This window comes from Myotis lucifugus, unplaced genomic scaffold (genome assembly GCF_000147115.1).
Source record: "Myotis lucifugus unplaced genomic scaffold, Myoluc2.0 scaffold_14, whole genome shotgun sequence".
Taxonomy (NCBI): domain Eukaryota; kingdom Metazoa; phylum Chordata; class Mammalia; order Chiroptera; family Vespertilionidae; genus Myotis; species Myotis lucifugus.
The window spans coordinates 8,133,141-8,155,598 of record NW_005871062.1 but is presented as its reverse complement, the minus strand read 5'-3'; the positions used below and the strand labels follow the sequence as shown (position 1 = coordinate 8,155,598).

General features: G+C 38.6%; 1 protein-coding gene across 1 annotated transcript in view; it reads left to right on the top strand.

Moving 5' to 3' along the window:
- Positions 1–801: 801 nt before the first annotated feature.
- Positions 802–22,458, top strand: part of LOC102432691 (kininogen-1-like) — a 36,288-nt gene continuing 14,631 nt past the window's right edge. Inside the window, exons 1-7 of the mRNA XM_023750497.1 lie at positions 802–1,140; positions 5,740–5,850; positions 7,554–7,638; positions 11,038–11,210; positions 12,327–12,434; positions 20,148–20,232; positions 21,105–21,271. Of these exons, the coding sequence (XP_023606265.1) occupies positions 946–1,140; positions 5,740–5,850; positions 7,554–7,638; positions 11,038–11,210; positions 12,327–12,434; positions 20,148–20,232; positions 21,105–21,271 (924 nt within the window). The 5' untranslated portion in view covers positions 802–945. The remainder of the gene's footprint in view (positions 1,141–5,739; positions 5,851–7,553; positions 7,639–11,037; positions 11,211–12,326; positions 12,435–20,147; positions 20,233–21,104; positions 21,272–22,458) is intronic.

Sequence of the window (22,458 nt, the reverse complement as noted above, 5' to 3'; positions counted from 1 at the left end):
CCTGGGATGTAATCAATACCTTTGTGATTTTTGCATATATAAGTCTGGTTTTGCCACCATCTTACTACTATGAGATTTGGGAATGGCCCCTCATAGTCCCGGATTGCAATAAATGTGACTCTTTAATTCGACTTCTTGAGGCGTCCTTCTGTGATTCGTGGGGTACATTACAACAGGAAGTTTTACTAAAAGTCAAGACAAAGCAGATTATGTGCATTCTTGGGTGGGCCTGAGTCATATTCATTCCTGGTGCTTGGCTGGATTTAAATAACAAAACCCACCCCCTGGCACTTGGGCTGAAGGTCAAGCTGAAAACACTCCTGCGTTTTGGCAAAGCATGTTTTCCAGGACATGGCTTTGCCAACACCATTGGCTTCAGTTGACAATAATTAAAGAAATTCCCATGTGCCTTTCCAGGTGCTCTCTACAGTCCTGGTGTGACACTCCATGCACTCACTATGTCCCTGTGCATGCGCTCTCCAGAAGTGCAAAGAAATTTTATTGAATGGTGTCTGTTCATGGTTGCATTGTTGTCACATGCAGTGACCTCCATAAATAGCTTTGGGAAAGTCATTTGGGAAAGGGAATAACAGGTGGTTAATGTTTTTTTTTCTCCTTCTTTATTGGATTGTACTCTGATTTGCTATAGAATGTTGTACAATTTCCTGGAAATGTGCTCACACATGCCTCCTAAATGCAAACAAGCAGGTCAACGACCCAGTGTTGTAATGGACCAGCCTGAGATCTGCTTGGATAATCCATCAGAGCCATTTGTCCTTTATAAGAGGGCAAATAGTGGAGGGCAGCAGGAAGCCAAGCAGAACCCTAAAGTGCTAAGGCAGAGAGAGGAGAGACAGAAGAGATAAGAGGCTGAAGAGGGTTAACATCAGCCTCCAAGTTAGCTTCCAATTCTTGGTGAAACTCCCAGAGGGAGACTGACAAATCATGGAGTTACTTGCCATCCTTTTCCTTTGTTCCAGGCTGCTAACAAGTTTAGCCCAAGAGGACCAACCGCAACAAGTTTACTGCAACGATGCGGATGTATTTAAGGCTGTGGACACAGCTCTGAAGAAATACAATGATGGAAGCAAAAGTGGCAACCAGTTTGTATTGTACAGCATAACTGAAGGCAACAAGACTGTGAGTGAGTTGTATTTAACTTGAAGTCATTTGGGATTTGTGCTATCACTTGAACCCAGGACACACACACACACACACACACACACACACACACACATTACATCACACACAAAAATCTGATAATTAAAGGTAGAGGCTTACTGCTCTTAGAAAAGATGAACCCCACTCTCTGGGCTGGGACTTAGGAAGGGTATGACTAGTCCTCAAGCCTCCAAGGTTGGTCTCCTGAGTGATGAGAGGACAAGTATCCTAGGCTGAAATTAAAGAAAGTAGATGGAGTCATTTGAAAGGAACTATGTAGAGTGGGAAAATCTCTGAACTCAGTCAGGCCACAGCATGAGATTTTACTGGGTGACTGTCCTTAAACTAAAATATAAAGGCCTCCAGACCTCAAAGGGGAGGAGGTGTTTAAGGGGGCATGTCTAACACATACTATATAATCTCACAAATAAATGGAATCTGAAAAAGTCAAACTTAACAGAAGCAGAAGTGTAATGATGGTTGCCAGGGACTGTGGGATGGGAGAAACAGAGGTGTTTGTCAAGGGTACAAACTTTCAGTTATAAGATGAGCCTGGTCGCTTTGCTCAATGAATGGATGAGTGTCAACCTATGAACCAGGAAGTGGTGGTTCAATTCCCAGTCAGACACATGCCTGGATTGCAGGCTTGATCCCCAGTGTGGGGTGTGCAGGAGGAAGCCAATCAGTGATTCTCTCTCATCATTGATGTTTCTATCTCTCTTTCCTTTTTCCTTTTTCTTTGAAATCAATAAAAATATATTTTAAGAAAATGAAATGAGTAAGTCCTGGGGGTTTAATGTACAGCATGGTGAATAGAATTAATATTACTGTGCTGTATGCTTGAAATCTGCTAAAGGGCTAGATTTTAAGAGTTCTCACCACACACAAAACAGGTAATTATGTGAGTTGACAGTATGTTAATTAGCTTATTTGTGGTAGTCGTTTCACAATGTATACATATAGCAAATCATCTTTTCATATACTGAAATATATGTAATTTATTTTTACCTCAAAAATATACCCCAATAAATATACCTCAATAAAACTAGGGTGAATGAGGGACAGTGGGATATGTCAAGAGGAGTCAGAAAAGAAGTTAATATAGTTCTACTATATTAGATAAAATATCTACCATGAAGTCCCGATGGCTGAATGCATCAAGGGTAACAGCAATGTTCTAGTTGGTTTAGAATATTCTTTATCACTGATGAATACACTCAGGTTGAAGATAAATCCTGACAGGATGTGTGATTCCAAGAAATACAACTGGATGCATCAAAACTATTAGGTTGGGGGGCAGGAGGGAGGGTTTAGTTGTGTTTTGTTGTTGTTTATATGAAAACATTCAGAATGATGCAACTGAAAGGGGAAAAAAATCAAAACAAAACAACCTTTAGCTTTATTTCTCTTTAAAGTCAATCATCATCTCTTTTTTTATATTGTCTAAAGTTTTAAATGTCTCCTTTTTCCCTATTTGACCCCTGCCCCCATCCACTCCCACCCTGGGCAGGCCCCCACTGCCCCAGTGTCTGTGTCCATTGGTTATGCTAATATGCATGGTTACAAGTCCTTTGGTTGCTCCCTAACCACCCCCCTCCCCTACCATTTGTCTCTGGATCTATTCTTCTTCATCAAATTATGTCGATCATTATATCCCATATATGAGTGAGATCCTGTGATATTTATCTTTCTCTAACTGGCTTATTTCACTTAGCATAATACTCTCCAGTTCCATCCATGTTGTTGGAAATAACAAAAGTTCCTTCTTTTTTATAGCAGCACAGTATTCCATTGTGTAGTTGTACCATAGTTTTTTAATCCACTCATCTGCTGATGGGCACTTAGGCCGTTTCAAAATCTTAGGTATTGTAAATTGTGCTGCTGTGAACATAGGGGTGCATATATCCCTTCTGATTAGTGTTTCTGGCTTCTTGGGATATAGTCCTAGAAGTGGGATTACTGGGTCAAATGGGAGTTCCATTTTAAACTTTTTGAGGAAACTCCATACTGTCATCCACAATGGCTGCACCAGTCTGCATTCTGACCAGTATTGCAGGATGGTTCCTATTTCTCCACATCCTCAGCAGCACTTGTTTGTTGATTTGTTGAAGATAGCCATTCTGACAGGTATGATATGGTATCTTGTTGTTGTTTCGATTTGCATCTCGCAGATGTCAATCATCATCTCTAGATAGAGAAAAGATTAAGCAAAGTAGCCTCAGCGGACCATTCTTCTCTCTAAACACATGCCCAGGAAGAGTTTGCCTGGGTGGCTTTGAAAAGAAGCAAATCAGACACAACACAAGAGCACTTAAAGAATGTGTATGGTATCATTTATCTCTGTGGTGGTTCATTCCACAGGATGAATGCATATTTGACACACTGCCTTATTGCATAACTGATCTATTTATTATCGCATATAGATATAATAACGTCATTGAGGGAGTGATAGCACAGGACATTATAAGTAGTTGGTCCCATGGATGCAATTTTTTGCACTGTCCTTGACATCCCATGCCCAATGACGTTACTCATACAGCATGTGTCTCTCCACCAACTTTTCAACTCCTTTAATTCATTGCAGTCTGTGTTTTCCACCTTTGGTTGTTCCAGTTCAAACAATTAACTAGGGGGACTAAATAACTACCCTGATTTTCTTCTTTGTGGTCTTTTTCCTGAACTTTGGGGCCCAGTCTTTGGTTGCATCCATATAATGGTCTTGGACACTGTAGAAAAGGCATCAAATAGGATCATATGACTTTCTGTCTAGCCTTAGTCAATAAACCTGTGGGACTTTTAAACAAAAGTGCACATGTAAACGTCCTGCATCCAGCATTGTTGAGCTGTCATCATTGTTCTTGTGTCTGTTCTACTGTTATAATATTAGGTAAATATGGAAGCAAAGCCATTCCGCAGGGTCATTTTTAAAAAAGGAATTCTGGTTCTGTTTTCTAAAGAAATGTAGAAATTCTTAATTTGGATCTATGTATAGTTTCAGCTTTCTTCAGCTGCCAGTGTGTTATCCATCTTTAGCCTAAAAAACCTGGCATAAGAGATTTTTGTTTGTTCACATATGATCTCCTTTTATATTTAGAAAATTAACATCTTTCTTTGGGGAAAATTCTTGGTTATTCTGCCATAACATAATATGTATTAACTTGCAGATTCAGTGGTTCAATACCTACTTAATGATGTGCTGATATTCCAGAAGGATTTCTTGCATTGGTGAAAATAAAGATGGGGCAGAGGGAGGATATTTTTTTCCCATTGTGCCCTGCCCCCTGCTCCTGGAGCCCCCACACCAATATTTTTGTTTTTAATGTACCTGTTTTGAAACTAGTAATCTTGTGTTTTTGTTAAAAAGAAAAAAATATTTCTAAAGAAAGAAAACAAAGTTAAAAAAGTACAAGCTTTCAATAGATTGTCCAAATGAATTACACAATGTCTCTGTGATAATTTACTTCGGTGGAAGAAAAAAAATCCATCCATTTGACATGATGACATTAAAGAAAAAAGGCCAGTGAGATTTTTTTTTTTCTGAAAGTAACATTGAGTCATTCTGATTTTACAAGCTATTGTAGTCAGGCCAGTCCTGGTGCCCTTGGCGAAGTTTTATTGGTGTGGTCCTCATTGGCTGACATCTGTGGCAAATGTGTTGTTGTTGGGTATTTTTTTTTCTAAAATGTCAACAGAATCACTATCACCTGCTGCTTTATCTAAATCTGAGACCCGAAACGAACCTCGGAACTATCGTGTTTGACTCCATCATCTTCCAGATGCAAATACTCTGACGAGTGCTCTCTGAGAGAGCACTGCCCCTGGACTCAGGAGAACCAGGGTCTGGGTTGTCTTTGCCTTTCCAAGGTGGGCGGCTGCCTGAGCTCTGCCCTCTCTACTTTGGCCTCCTTTCTCTCACCTGCAAAGTGAGGGGCTGGGCAACAGGTCTCTAGCTGCTCCACCATGCCAGGATTTTGCATCTAAAAGCTCATCTAACTCAGAACCTTTAGCCTTAAAAGTTTTATTTATTATTTTATGACATGTTAGAAAAGATAGAAACCAAATAAAAATACTAAAATTACCATAACGAATCTCATCATCCAGAGATACCTGTTAACATTTTAATCAAAAAATGACAAAAGAAAGTACACTTGTTTGTTGGTTTGTTTTCTAATTGTAAAAGTAATATATATTTGTTTTCAAAGAATACTCAGACAATTTAGGAATGTTTGTTTAAAAAAGAGAGTAAAAGATAACCATACAACCATCATTGAGATGCAACATGTTAACAGCTTTGCGGCATCACTTTTCAGGCTTTTAAAATCATATATGTGCATGAAATTGCTTCCTAAAAAAACAGGCTAATACTATATGTACTACTTTGTTACTTGAAAATACATGTTTATAAATATATTATGAACATTCTTCCAATTATTTATAACTTTCAGTATTTTTAGTAAATGTTTTGCTCTTGTTGAATTAAATCAATATCAAATATACATAACTGCACCAGATCCCTCTCCAATGGTCTGCTGTTGTCAGTTGAATGAGCCCTATGTATCTTTGTTTTCTTTTTTCCAGGGAGACCGGAACATATTTTATTCTGTCAAATACGAAATCAAGGAGGGTGACTGTCCTGTTCAAAGTGGCAAAACCTGGCAGGACTGTGACTATAAAGAAGCTGAGCAAGCTGTAAGTGTGATGGTCCAGAGCCTCTAGTTTTCTCAATCAAGGCTGCGAAGTTATTCTATTAGTGCTGGGGGTGATGAGTACTGTGGAGCCTGTTTGTGAGGGGTGCACATAAATGCTCATATGTGTACAAAAGTCAAAAGGTTGATGTCTATGTTCTTGCACAGACAGAAAGGGCATGAGAGGCCAGCCATGAGATTGGAGAAAACCCTCCCCTGAAGAGGGGACTCCTATGACCAATTGGGTGCTTTATTTGTGCAGACCTGAGTTGAAATTCTACTCTGCCTCTAATTAGCTGACCACTTTTAACCCAGGGGCTCCCTTGTAAAAGGGAGGTAAAAGTAACCTAAATGTGAAGGTGAAAGGAGATACATATGAAAAGACCTTGTTTTAATAACAAGGAATATTAACCAAATGCCTACCATCTGTTTGCCACACCATAGCTAGTTATTTGGCCTTACCTGAGGAGTTAACACCCAGTGTCTGCCAGGAAGGAAGCCACTCTTTCCACAGTCCAGGGACTCACCTCTTTAATGTGTCAAAACATTATTGGTGGAAATGGGGTTTCCACTGGTGGGAAGTGGGGGATCTGTTTCCCCACAGGATGTTGGGGGTCTGGGCCTCATGATATCTTGAGAAAAAGAATGGCCGAAACCGGTTTGGCTCAGTGGATAGAGCGTCGGCCTGCGGACTGAAAGGTCCCAGGTTCGATTCCGGTCAAGGGCATGTACCTGGGTTGCGGGCACATCCCCAGTAGGAGATGTGCAGGAGGCAGCTGATCGATGTTTCTCATCGATGTTTCTAACTCTCTATCTCTCTCCCTTCCTCTCTGTAAAAAATCAATAAAATATATTTTTTAAAAAAAGAGAAAAAGAATGGAAGATGAGAGATCTTTATTTTTGTGGAATTACATATCTGCATGTCTAAAGTCCCATTTCCCTTAAACCAGTCCTAAAAGAGGTGCAGCCAAACCAATGTCCCTAGTTTTCATTCCATGGTGGAGCTTGTTCAGGTACAGCATCAGGCTAGTTCCTGTCCATTAGTCCCTGTCTGTGGCAGGTCATATGGATGTGGGTCATGTGGGTGCATGCAGGGGAGTGTGTCCCCTGCAACAAGAGAGCCAGGAGCCCTAGTGTGCAAGAGAGGCAAGAGAGAGAACTCCTTTGTTTAGGAGTTTAATATCTGAAATCTTCCCGTGCTTGCAGATGCCACACGATCTGTGTTCCCAGGTGTGACAGACAGAAAGTACCTTCCCTAAGTCACCCAGACTTTACTGGGCATGTGTCTATTTGGCCTTCCCTTTGCTCATTTTCAGTTAATGACTGGTTATTACAATGGTATCAAAAGCACCGCATCCTCTGTGCAGTTGAACCCTGAAGTTGAACTGTAAGAGGAGAGTTTGGCAGGCTAGTTTTAGGGCACTATGTTCACCTTGGTGAAAAAGAAATATCTCCAGTGCTCCAAACATGACATTAGTTTAAAACCTCACTATCTATACTGCCTCTCCTCTGGACACCTCATGCATATCAATGACTTGTAAATAATAATGATTAGGCTACAAAAACATTCATTCTTCTGTCTCAAAACTCTGTTAAAAAAGAATCTTAAGTTTTAAATAAGAGAAAAGCCATACTTAGCAACAGCAATAGGTGCACTTCTCCATCTGAAAGATTAAGATAAATGGTCTCCTCTTTCTTTCTTTCTAGGCCACAGGAGAATGCATGGCAACCATAGGGAAGAAAGGGAATATGGAATTCTCCGTGGCTAACCAGACCTGCCACATTACTCCAGGTAGGTGATACATAGGGTGGCGCTGCCCTGGGGGGAAAGGAACCATTTCCGTGTGGGGCCAGGAGCATAACCTGGACAAAGCCCCTTCCCAGAGGGCAGTGGGTGGCTGTGCAATGCCATTTGCAGCCTTTGGCGGGGGAAGCGGGGAGTTTGGGTGGGAGGGAGAAGGTCTGTGGTGGCAGAGTCCTGAGGTGGAGCCAGGCTCCTGTCAATCATTCCCTGGACCCTCCCAGGACAGCAGAGCTGAATTAGATGTGTGCAAAGGCCCTGGGAAAGGACTAGAAAACATGCCACATGCTTCAATTGTGGGGATGTCCTAGAGCCAGAAAAGCACAGGCTTTGAGGTTAGATCTGGCCTGCAATCCTTTAAAAGCTCTTCACCTTTTTGGTTTCCCTTTTCCTTAAAAGGGGATCAGAGTCTCACTTCAGAGGGTTATTGTAGACTGAAACTAGATGGCAGGTTTGAAGTTACAAGTATAAGAATATATTGCTCTTCAGAATAAAAGTAATCATAGCTGACATTTATTGAGCACTTATTGCTAGCCACAGTGCTAATCTTTTTACATATGTTGATTTATTTCATCCTCACAACAATTCTATGGGAACAAGTGTTAATATTCTCATTTTACAAATGAGGAAACCCAGGCCCACCACAGTTAAGTATCTTGCCCAGTATCCCAAGCTGGCAATTAGCAGAGTTGGTATAGTAGACCTTGTAAGAATGGAACAACTTATGCAGATATAACCACTGTTAGCTCCTTCCCTCTGGTGGCAGAGTGGCTGGGTGCAGAAGAATGGCACATCTAGGGGATGTCAGTCACAAAAGCCAACCCTGAACTGGCCTTCTGCAAAATAGGGTTTTAGTATTTAAGGCTCCAGAACAGCATCATTAGCCACACTCATGAAGTGGAGGAGCAATTGTTCTTTCTTGGCTTTAGTCATCCATAAAGAACACACAAAAACTATATTTCTTGAGTTTCAGCTCTTGCAAGAAGTGACATTCAAAGAAAAACAGTCCAAAACAGAATATAAATAACAAATGTTTTTAAATTTTTTTGAGTAGCTTTTATTATTTAGTTTAAGAACTTTAGCTCATAAGCAAATTTTCACATGATCCAGAACCCAGCACTTATATACTATGAGAGAAAAAGCTCTTTGCCACACCCTGTAGATCCACAATTACTACTAAGTCCACAATCCCTTATCTGAAACCTTTTTTGCCAAATATGTTTCAGAATTCAAAATTTAAAATCTTTTTAAAATTTTTTTTAAATCCCCCTAGAAATGTAGGAGCAAAATGAAAACACATTCCATCACCTGGAAAAACTGAATTTGCATCTTTCACCCTCAAAAGACTGCTCCATCTCTCCTCTTACCCCAGTCAGAGCTGCCCTTGAGGTCAGCATACCAGCCTCTGGTCTCTATTCCCTTCCACCTCCCCCTTCTGTGTTCATCAATCTTTTGTCCTGCCGTCAGTAATTCTCTCTCCTTTCCCATGTAAGTCCCCTCCAGTTTGTTAACTTTGTCCACTGCCCTGATGCAACATACCTTCTGCAAGGGGAGAGCAGTGAGGAAAGCTATGAGTATTCACTCAGTAAATCTTTTTTCTGACACACATGCTTATGAAGTGAGTGCCAAGAAACAGCTGCAAGGGGAGTTGTATTGACCTACTCGCAACTGAGGGACACTGTTGTAGAACACTGTTGCTCCTGCTTCTGTTTGCTCCTGGTCTCTCGGACAGTGAGAGACTAAGGCAAAGGGGCTCAGGATGCCTTCATGACTTCCCCTCTACAATGTGTGCCTCTACTGACCAGCGGGTTAAAGCTATCTGTTATAAACATTACTTGGTAACTTAATACAAGCTCGCTCCTGTTTTAATATTTTACATTATTTTATTTAAAACCCTGTCGGTGCACCTCATCGTTATAGCCCACCACTCTTACTTCACTTCAATGGGTCTATGCACACCCTGAAATCACATGGAGAACGTTGTGAGTACCGGCATTTTCCTGAAGAGGGCACCCTAGTTCTCATCAGGTTCACCAAGGAGCCCATGACCCTTGGAATACAGTTCATAATCCCTGGCCTCCAGAGAGTGGCCCAGGCTCCACAGCAGAGGACTCTCTCTACCAATTGTCCAGACCTCCATCGCCAGTCCCTGCCTCCTGCTTTAAGCCCGGTAAAAAGCATACACCGCATCCCACACTCTGCCCCTGACTCATCCTGCTTTCTTGAGAGCCATTCCTCCCTTTGTTCCTCCTTCTCAGGCTCACACTTTATGTTGCCCAGTTGACCTTGACCACTTTACACTCTTCTTAACTCAGGCCTCTTCTCCTCATGAAAGTCTTTCTTGAGCTCACTCTGGGCTCCTGCCTTCCCAAGCTCTTGCCGAATTATTTTGAAATATCCACCTGCAGTTCTGTCTCTCCCACTCCACTTTGCCCAACACCTTCACCACTGCAGAGTCTGACCAGCAGCCCCTGAACGATGGATGAACAGATTACTCAGACACAGTTTGACTGTGAGAGAGAGGGCTAAGGGGCTCCTGGCTCTAGCGGCCAGAGCAGCCTCCATTGCCTGCCTTGTTAGCCTTTTATTGCAGTTTTTATCTTTAGATACAATCAGTAGGGTGAGTACTCTTGGAAGGACACGTGTGTTTACACTGTCGTTTAGGCAATGACATCCAGGTATTAAGCATAAGGATTCCAGTAAACACCTGGGGTCTGTATGTAATCAGACTTGTTTGGAAAGGTCCAGGAATAATTAGAAGTGCCGCCTTCAACACTCCCCTATGTCTCCTCTAAATCAGAATTCCAATTAACAGGGCAGGCAGCCTTCCACACATTTCCCTTGTATCAGAATGTCCTCCTTACAACTCTCCAACCAAGTCTCTTGTGCTCCCCAAAACACCACAGTGACCACTACTAACAGGTTAACCTATCCACACAGTCTAACTCAGCACCTGACATATTACAGAAAGAGCAAAATATGTACATGGTTATTGAAATGAATTGATACAAAACATATTATATCCCAAACTAGGCCTCAAGGAGCTTTAATTAACACTGAAAAATAAATAATACTATATCTGTAGCATTTTACTTTTCTATAAGAGGATAAATTAATATATTATGTCCACAATTTACAATGATTTTTAAATAAATTTAAAATAATTAAGCACAATAGTATGTATATAAGATGTTCCTGAGTCAATGGTAGGATTTTTTCTCCTCTGACAAAAAATTAGTCCTGTGTTCTCTTTTTCTAATACATACTAGAATGTATTAGAAATTTTGGTTACCAGGGTCTTCAAAATTATCTTACTTATTTAGGACAATGTATCTCAATTCGGGTTTTTTTCATTTATGCTGTTCTTTTTCCTACTCTCTCTTTGTCAAGCCGAGGGCCCTGTGGTGACCTCCCAGTATGAATGCTATGGCTGCCTGCACCCCATATCGACTGTCCCCCCGGACTTCGACCCTGTTCTGAGACATGCCATAGAACATTTTAACAACCACACTAATCATTCCCACCTCTTTGCTCTTAAAGAAGTAGAAAGGGCACAGAGAGAGGTTTGTGTTTTAGTTTCCTTTTCTCACAGTATTGTTAAAATTTGTTGAATCTTTATGTTTAGAGTTTCATAACCTAAAATAAACCACTGGTCAATAGAAAACCTATAATTCCATGATTGGTGGTAAGGGAGCTCTTTTATGTCCTCATGTGACTGGCATAGGAGGTAAAGAGCTTTCTCTTGAGTCAAAGTGATTGGGATACTGCAATATATAAAGGGCAGAAGTGTGGCTAATCAGATCTCTGGCTCTAAGGTTGGTTTTAATGATGGGTAGTCAGAAATACCTGTTTTTCTTAGAGATGGTGAGATGAAAAGATCATTCTAGCCTTAAGGTTTTAAGAAAATTACATTATCACTTAGCCATCATGAGTCAAACATGGCTCCAAAATATGCAATGGAACCCAAACAGTTGTCACAGCTTTCTGAGCACTCTCTAAATTATAGTTTTCATATCATTAAAAGAAAGTAAATACTTGGGAATCTGGCCTTTTCATTGACCCAGTTCACTAAGTCTTTACTGACAGTTGACTGGGTCCCTTGTATTTCAGTGTTTAATTATGAGGGACTTACTTTAGTCAGTAACATTCCCTGCTTTTAATAGACAACCCAACTTCCCTTCATGCAAGAGCATGTTCTCTTCAATTATGTTCATAGCCAGTGATTGGCGTGAGACTAGCCCAAGATAAAGCAGCACAAAGCTTACTGCCTGTCTGTCTAGGAACCTGAGAATTTACCAGTAAAGGCCATTCTAGCTTCAAAGTCTTTTTTTTTTAAACTATCTAGGAGAGTATTATTAATATTTCACAAAATTCAAAGGGACATTATTTTTCAGTTGCCTGGCAGAGGAAATGTTGCTAAGTCTTTCTTAAGAAAATACAGTAACTCCACCTATATATTGGGGTTTTTTTCCAAATGTATAGGAGTGTGTGTGTTTGTGTATGTGTGTTGAGGAGTGTGAGAATCATAAAGTGCTCAATATTTATTCAGTCATGACTTTTGCCTAGTACTAAGAGTTTATATTTTTGAGTACTTGCAATATGCCAGGCAGTATTCTAAGTTCCTCTTAACACAGTGAGTAATGTTTAAACTGCCCTTTAACTATTCAACATTGTTTCAGGTGGTGTCTGGATGGAACTATGAAGTTACTTACTTAATTCAGCAGACTAATTGTTCCAAGGAGAATTTTACATTCTTAACCCAAGACTGCAAGGCCCTCTCCAAAGGTGTAAGTAGGCAAAACTCGAATATAAGGTTATTAGCATTTGGTGTCCAGTATTTACAGGTGTGGGAATACTCAGCCACATAGGAAGACTTGGCAGTAAGAGTTTAGATGACATGCATGAACTCACAACCACATTCTCCATGTCACTAGTCAAGGTGCCTTACCTACCTGGTCACAAGACCTGTACATCTGGGAATAAGCATTTACAGATATAACCGGGGCTTGAGATAAAATGATGCCATGTCAAGTTTATCTGTTCATGTCTTCACACTTTCCTGTCTCCCTTTCTTCCCACCTGCTTAAGGTCCTTCCCAGTGCTCCTGAGCTTTGCACAGGACACTCCTTAACTTCCAACTTGCTTTTGCGTATTTTCTCCCCTCCTCTCCCCCTTTTTTTTATTTTTAATAATATAGTCCTGAACCTCCATCTCTTTATCAGAACCAATATTATGTTACAAGAGAGTATCACAAGGTGGCAGTAGTTAGTGCATGTGCAGATCCCTAAGGCACAATGACCATCCCTGGGATATTTGCATTTTAGCAGAAAATTACTTTAAGCAAGGGATTGCTTCAAGCCCTTTAGTCTGTTGTTCTACTTCTACAATTCTATTATGTGGGAAGAATATGAGAAACCCAAACAGTAAGATATTAATTTCAGCATTATTTGTAATAGAAAAACATTGGAAATGTTTTCAACATTAGGGAATGTTTAAATAACTTACAGTATATCCATACAGTACAATATATGCAGCCATTAAAAGTATGTTGACAGATTTTTTTGTGACTTAGTAAAATGGCTATAATATGGTAAGTTAAAAATATATAAAATTATAGATACATATTCATTTAAATATATAAAGTAAATATAAATATCAAAAATGATGGAGGTGTCCTGACTGGTGTGGTTCAGTGGATAGAGCGTCAGACTGTGGAACAAGGGACCCAGGTTCAATTCTGGTCAAGGGCACGTTACTGGGTTGCAAGCTCCTTCCTGGCCTGGGCTGGGCTCTGGTTCAAGGTGCATGCTGAAGGCAATCAATTGACGTGTTTCTCTCACATTGATTTTTCTCTCTGTCCTTCCCTCTCTATTCCACTCTCTCTAAAATCAATGGAAAAATATCTTCAGGTGGGGATTAACAACAACAAAAAAAGTGATGGACGGGAGCATTTGAGATCTTGCTCCCTGTCATATGTTGTTAGTTTGCCTCAAATAAATTCATAAAAAATGTTAAGTGATGCAAAAAATATAAAACATAGTTAACTTTCAGTTGGAACTATGGGTGCCTTTTTTTATACTTTTTGGAACTCTTTAATATTTGCCAATGTTTCTAATCAAGCATGTATTTATTTCATAATTGGGAGAAAAGTTAAAAGGATACTATTAAGATAGTAAAAAGATAACCCAAAAAATGGGAGAAATTAATTGCATCATATATAAGATAAGAATTAAATATGCAATATATAAATAACTCCTATAATGCAACAAGAAAAAGACAATCAACCTGATCTTCAAATGGGCAAAGGACTTTAAAATAAACATTTCTCTAAAGAAGATATGCAAACAGTCATTAAACACTGGAAATGATGCTCAATATAATTAGCTACCTGGGAGGGAGGAGGTGGGAAAACAAGCCACAATGAGATGCCATTTCACACCTAAAAAAATGGCTATAATTTTTTAAAAATTGGAAAATAACTTGTATTGGGGAGGATGTAGAAAAATTAAAATCTTTGTCCATTGCTGATGAGAATGTAAAATGGTTCAGCCTCTGTGGAAAAACACTTTGGTAGTTTAGAGAAACACTCTAAAAATGCATGCTCTAGTCTAGTTACTATTTAACTTTGTTATTTTTAGTCATCTGGCCTTTAAAGTATCTATTAACACCTTTTGTTTTTTTATGTTCTTTAGTTAGCCATTTGAGATTATATAGGCTTAAATGTTATCTAGCTTTAATCTCCCTGCATCTGTTTGTAAGGCCTCAATTTAGTTCTTTCTTTGCAACACACACAGATGCAGGGCTGATTGGAGTCACAAATCCAATCAGATTTCTGTTATAACTTCCTGGGCTTCCACTTCCTCATTTGTAAAATGGTGAGGAATAACAGCACCGGTTTCACAGCGTTGTTACAATAATTAAAGGACACAAAATATACATGAACTCTCTTGCCTACATCTGGTAAGACTGCCCAGTGTAGAAGCCTTGCCATTCCAAGTTGGTCCCTGAACCAGCAGCATCAGCATCACCAGGGAGCTTGTTAGAAAAGCCAAATCTTGAGTTCCCCCCACACCTACTGAATCTGCATGTTAACAAGATTCTCAGGTGAGTCATTTGGACTTTAAGGTTGGAAAAGCACTGATTTAAGAGTTTCATAAATAGTTCTTGGGCCATACTGCATATTAGACTCACATTGCCAGCTTTAAAAATAACCTCTCCTAGGCCATTCCCCAGGCATTCTGATTAGGCCTGGGGTGGGTCTCTAGAGTAAGAATAACCTAAAAGTTTCTAGATGAATCAAATATGCTAATAGAATTGAGAACCTCAGAGCTAATGCCAGTATCCACCTCCTCATCCAGATTAAGGTATTATAAGTGTGGTATTCCTTGTATCTTTAACAGCTATGACATTTATTATATACTAGTGGCCCAGTACATGATATCGTGCACAGTAGGCCACACACCACTTCCACTGGAGCTGGTGGGATCCGCAGTGCATCCACGGGAGCCAGTGGAAGCCATGCTGCTTCAGCAGGAGCCAGGAGCCGAGCCACTTTGGGCAGCAGGGTGGGCGGGGAACCTAAAGGAGCTCCATGCATCTCCTGGTGACCAGTCATGCATGCAGCCCCACCCTTTGCAACACACAGTCCTGCCCACCCGCGCACACCTGTGTGCACACAGCCACCTGCTGATTGGTCGTTACTGTGACAGCATCCTGGCCAATTTTCATATTGGCTCTTTATTATATAGGATAGAAGCCCAGTGTGGGCAATCGTGCGGCTCCACCCACCCAAGCATGCCTTGCCAAGCTCATAGCCCTGCCCAGCCCTGCCAGTCTTTGGTCCTTAGGTCTTTAGGGCCACAAGCCTTTTAATAATATAGATATGTCCCCTTATTGGAAATACACATTTCCCACACAGAAGGCAATGCAGAAACATAGAAAACAATAATAATATTAAACCACATACCCAAATACCCAAAGATATCTTAGTGTATTTCCCTCTTATCTCTTTTTGGGGTGGTGGGGGAGGGAGTGGAGGAGATATAGACAATTTGCTGATTTTTTTTTGTCTGTTTATAATTGTCATTATTTTACATGCTGCATTTAAAAAATATTTTTATTGATTTCAGAGAGGAAGGGAGAAGGAGAGAGAGAAACATTGCATGCCCTACACTGGGGATCGAGCCCACAACCTGGGCATGTGCCCTGACCAGGAATCAAACAGTGACCTCCTGGTTCATAGGTCAATGCTCAACCACTGAGCCATGCCAGCCAGGCTTACATGCTGCATTTTTTCACCTAAGAATTGTCCTACCTCATTAAAACTCTTGACAAGCATTCTTTTAAATAACTGTATCCTATTAAAGATACGATAGATATTTTTTAATTACTTTCCTATAGTTAGACATTTGAGTTGTTTCCATTTTTATTATCATTAATAACTCATCAAACATTCTTGAAAATAAAGCTATTTCTGTATTTGGTATATATTCTTATTTTCATAAATAGAAATTTGTTAGAAATTTATGGATTGAACTTATGAATTATTTTTCATATCCTTTGTCCATTTCTCTTTGGGATAAATCTTAATGATTTGAAAAAGAGTATTTGTATATTAAAGTTATCAGTATTTTGTCATATTTTCTCAGTTGTTCATTTTTAGTTTCATTATGGTATTCTGACTTACCAATAGATTTTGCTTATTGGTGACCAAATCTAATAAAATGTTCCTTTTGAATTCTTCCTTCATTTGCTCAGTAGTCATCTTTTTTTCCCCTAGTTTATCTAGTCAGTCTTTTTAAATATAGCTTTTGAACCTATCTGGAGTTAATTTTAATGTATCTTTTGAGGTCTCTAAATTGAGGCTTTTTTCAAGAGGATAACCAGATATCTCAACATTCTTGCTTTATACATAAATTTGTGACAATCTTAATTCCATAATAGTTTATTATGAGAAACCTGTTCTCTACAAATATATTTGTACTGCCATGTTTTAACAGTAGGTTTAAATTTGTGATTTATTATTCTAGTGTTTATAACTTGAAAACCAACCTTAGAATAAGTTTGTAAGAAAAACATTCATTGTCATATAGATTGGAATTTTATTATATTCATAAACTAGAGGCCTGATGCACGAAATTCGTGTATGGGCAGGTCCCTAGGCCTGGCCAGCGATCAGGGTCAATCTGTAGGATGACTGGCGGGGTGACTGGGGGGCAGGGGGAAACCTGCTAGCACCCATCTTGGCCAGTCTGAGGTGACTGGCGGGGTGACCGGGGAGATGTGGGGGCCGCAGGCACCCACTTTGGCTGCCCTGGGGCCTGTGGGCTGGGGGCAGTTCCTGCATTGAGTGTCTGCCCCCTGGTGGTCAGTGCACATCATAGCGACTGGTCGTTCCACCTGTTGTTCTGACATTCAGCCGATTTGCATATTAGGCTTTTATTATATAGGATTAATTTATGGAGCCCTGGCCAGTTTTGCATAGTGGATAAAGCATTGGCCTGTGCACTGTAGGGTCTCAGGTTTGATTGTGATCAAGGGCACATGCTCAGGTTGTGGGCTCTATCCCCAGTAGCGGGTGTGCAGGAGGCAGCCAATCAATGAGTCTCCCTCGTTATTGATGTTTCTGTCTCTCTCTCCTTCTCCCTTCCTCTCTGAAATCAATAAAAAATATATTTAAATTAAATTAAAAAGAGTTGATGTATGTACTACATTTTGTCTTTTCAGTCAAGAACTTGGCATACATCTATACTTAGTCAAGTTTTATTTTAAACTTCTAAAAGTTGTGTGATTTTATTTATATATCCAGAACATTGCTCACTGAAGTTATTTCTAGGTTTTGTAGGGGTGTTTTTTTGTTTTTTTATTTTTGGTTATTGCCCTGAAGAATTAAATTTTGTTTTTATTTTATTCTTTTTAATATTTTATTATAAATGTATCAATTTAGACATATTTACCTTATATTCAGTGAGTGAGCTCTGATTAACTCAAACAGATTTGCATTCATTCTTTTGATTGTTCTAGGTATAAAATAAGATACTGTTTTATCTCCTCTTTTCCAATGCTTATGTTTTGTTCTGTGTCTCAATGAATTGACCAAACTTCCAGAGATATTCCAACATATTTGTGTTTCATTCCTGGTTTTATTGGGAAAGCCACTAGAATTTTGTTATTTACATTATTTGCTATGGGTTCCAGGTAGGCATTCTTGTCATATTAAAAAAGCATCCTTACATTCCTGCTTTTGAAGAAGTTTGTTTTGTTTTTAAATAAGAAATTGGCATTAACAGACTTATAGATACAGAGAACAGACTGACAGTTGTCAGAGGGGAGACAAGTTGTGGGGTTAGGTGAGAAAGATGAAAGAATTAAGCAAAAAAACAAAACCAAAAAACTCACAGACACTGATTACCGGAGAGAAGAGGGGTGGGGGAAAGTAGAAGAATATTAAGGGAGGATAAGTGATGACAGAAGGAGACTTGACTTTGGGTAGTAAACACTCAATACAATATACAGGTGATGTATTATAGAATTGTACACTTGAAACCTATATAATTGACCAATGTCACCCCAACAAATATTTTTAATTTAAGAAAAAAAAAAAAATTGTGTTAGAATTTACCAAATGCTTTAACTATGTATTGAAATATCATGTTATGTATTTTTAATTTAATCTGTTATGTTGTTTTGACAACTTTCCTAATAGTAACCTCTAGATTCATAAACTCTCCTTGCTTAGTGTTAATTATTCTTTAAATATGCATTTAGATTTTATTTTTAGTTTAAGAACTGGACAGCTTTATTTATAAGTAAAAGTGGTTTGACTGTTTTCTGGGTGTGGTTGTGTGTGCATTCTATTTTTTAAAGATTTGGCATCCAGATTATAGTTTTATAGAATGAATTGGGTATGTGTTACATGCAGTTGAGTCAGCTTTGACTCCTGGTGACCCTATGAATGAGTGATGGCCACACTGTCTTGACCTCAACAGCTCTGCTGAGCACCTGTAGACTCATTTCTATGGCTTATTTATGGAGTCAGTCCATGTCATATTTGGACTTCATCTTTTCCTATTGCCTTCTATTTTTTTAGTTAGGTGGTTAGCCACTATTTTTTTATTTGGGTAGATTGCAACTATTTTCTATATTCAGAAACAGTTTACATAGGAAGGAACTAAATGTTTATTTAATTTTTAAAATTATTCATCTATAAAACATCTATGTTGTTTGGAGGTGAGAAATGGAATGGAAGTTGAGAGTAATGATAGCATTCTCTGTTCTTCAGTTTTTGGTCCATTCAAATGTGTTCTTGTGTTTAAGTCAGCGTTGGTTATTTATAGTTTTCCAGAAAAGTATCCATTTGTTTGGGATTTAATTACATTTTTATTATTTTATTCATTTTCTATGATTTTATTTATTTTTTATCTATTCACTCTATCTTAAATTTATAGTTGTATATAAAATTTCTCCACCACCATTATTTTAATCTATTTCTACACATATATATCTAATTACTGCTTTATGTATTTTAACTCCATGCTTCTAGAATATATCTTTATAAAAATACAATTATCTTCTTTACTACCATAGTGAGTTTTTTTTGTTACCTTGAATTTTACTTTGTCCAATATTAATAATACTCTAGATCATTTTTCTGCTTATATTTGTTTCATAGAGTTTTGATCATCCATTATGTTTAATCTACCTTTATCTTTTATATTACAAGATATTATTCTTGAAAATGTAATACATTAATTTTGCTTTTAACTTAATACAGAAGTCTTTGCCTTTCTCTTTTTAAAAATGTATTTATTGATTTTTAGAAAAAAGATGGGAGAGTGATAGAGAGATAAAAATATAAATGAGAGAGGAACATAATCAACTGCCTCCTGCACATCCCACTCTGGGGATCCAGCCCGCAACCCAGGCATGTGCCCTGACCAGAAATCTAAATGTGACCTCCTGGTTCCTGGGTTGATGCTCAACCACTGTACAACACGGGCTGGTCTGGAATTCTTTGTCTTTCTAAAAGAAATTTTACCCATTAAAATATATTATTTTTAACATATTTTTATTGATTTCAGAGAGGAAGGGAAAGGGTGATAGAGATAGAAACATCAATGAGTGAGAGAAGCGTTGATCAGCTGCCTCCTGCACACCCCACACTAGGGATAGAGCCTGCAACCTGGGCATATGCTCTGACTGGGAATCGAACCATGACCTCCTGGTTCATAGATTGACTCTCAACCACTGAACCATGCTGGCTGGGCTATATGATTATTATTTCTATACTAGGTAGTCTTGTCATCTTATTTCATGTGTTTGTGTAAATACATTTATTGTTGTTGATGCTAATACCTAATTGTTTCTTATTCTCTCTTTTGTAATGGGATTAGGTTTTGTTTTGTTTTATGTAAAGTCAACATATTATATTTAATTTTACTAGTTGTTTACTTTAAAAGTTCTTAAATATGTTTTTAACTTATTTTCTTTTGAAAAACTAGGTTACTGGTGAATGTACAGATCTTGCATACGTGGATCCTCAGCTAAGAATTGCTTCCTTCTCACAGAAGTGTTGGATTTTTCCAGGTATGCAATAATACATGTTTGTGCTCTAGTAGTCCATGTTGATCCCAGACAACTGGCTTGGTCGTTTTATAGGAATTGTGCTTTGGGTCCATGATATAATCAACAACGCTTAAAGCTGTACCCCATTTCTACACAGCTGTGTTGTAGCTGATGCAGCTAGGACTGCTCTGCAAGTGGCCAGAGGGAAGATGGTGACAGAAAGAAAGATTTATGTTCTTTGGGCAAAGCTGATCTCCAGATACAGTGTCAGCTGGTCTTCCTTGTGTATAAGATGTCACTACATCAGGTGTTATAAATTGGGAAAACTCTATTTCCTTTTTAATCACTCAGAATAAAATCCTTTTAATTACATAGTTTTTTCTCCTGCATGTTATAATGGGGTGGGGAGGAGTGAGATAGTGCACGTTTATGGTCAAGCCAGTGATTCTTATACCAAGAGTTGGCTTTTCTCATACTTGGAAGATATTTGCATACATTCCACAGTGAGAAGCATCACTGAAGCTCCCTGCTCACCAGAATCAGAGGACTTAAAATTTTCCACTAGAGAATCATTCCTCTAAATTAAGCGTTGCTTTCTTACACTTTCTTTCAAAAAATGCAAAAACTTAGGAACAGGGCAGCACATTGATATTGAAGGTGAACTAACTAACACCTTCTGATGGAAGGTTTCCCTAAATGCCCTTGACTCTGAGGAGAGGAAAAGAGGGCAGGCAGTAAGGTGAAGATCATACACAACCTCTACCCACTCACTACTGGCCTTTAGGCTGCACATGGCTCCATATAAATGAGTGCTGGACAATGTGCAGGAGAGATACTAGGCTAGACTGCTCCTTCAGTACATACACTGACTTAAAACCTGATTCTTCTTTCAGAGTATTTATCACCATTTACCATAAGTTGCCGTGGCTGCCCCAAAGAGATACCTGTCAACAGCACGAGGCTGAAGGAGGCTCTGACTCATTCCATTACAAAGCTTAATGCAGCGAATAATGCAACTTTTTATTTCAAGATTGACATTGTGCACAGAGCAACATCACAGGTCTGTAAATTAAGCTACAAAAGTAGTGATATTATTGTCTATGTGCAACCTGCTTACTAATATTGCCACTGATCTTGGGTGGGGAAATAGTATACCTGGTAAAAGGAATTGAATGTCAAGTCTCAACCTCACTACATGCTTGCTATGTGATCTTGGACAAGTCATTTAGAATATTCCATTTTCTGTCTGCAAAGGACTGGGTGAGACTCAAATAAGATAATATATGTCAAGCCTTGGCCGAGTAGCTCAGTTGGGTAGAGAACATTGTCCCATATGCCAAGGTTGCAAGTTTGATCCCCGATCAGGGCACATACAAGAAGCAACCAGTGAATGCATAAATAAATGGAACACAAAAAGAGAGATAATATATGTTAATACATTATCTTCTCAAACTTTAAAGTGTTATATAAATTCTAGCAAATTTATATAATTAATAAAATGTAGGGCAAGGAAAAGCTACTCTTATTCTCTGCCTTTCTAGAGTTGTTTCTTGTTGTACCATCACTTAGATTAATTCTATGGTCTAAATCAAATTTTTAATATAAAAACCAGTTTAAATTTAATTGATATCTTTTAGGATATTACAAAAAGTATACAATATAATATTTGGGTTGTATATATTTGATGATCTTTCAAAGTTGAATTTCAAGACTTTAACAGAGAGATGGCCTTGTGACACTTCAAGGGCCCCAGAATGATTCAAGGATTTATTCTCTCTTCTAAAAGAAATATTTTTAAACTAAATTAGACCAATCTAATATACTTGAAATCACTTGGAAAGCTTTATCAAATAAAAATTAATAACTATATTTTATTTATATACATATATTTTAAATGTTATAAAAGTTTCAGCCTCTAAAGGAGGGCAAGGCAAAGTTTCTGAATATTTCTGCAGCAGGGGAATTTTAAAAACAAAAGCCCTCAGGCAGCCTGCTTTTCAAATAAGATGGAGGGTAGGGCAGCATCTATACTTCATAGGTCAAACATATAAGTTTGCTTACTTTACTTTTTCAGTAAAGATGCCTACTTTAGTTACTTAATAAATTAGCTTTTTACAATATAATCAAGGTCTCATATAAATTCAGTTATATTCGAAGCCAATATTTTTATAAGCAATTGGCTTTAATAAAGGCCAAAGAAAAAATTTGCATATGCCCTACAATAACCTTCACAGGTGCCAGTCCTCT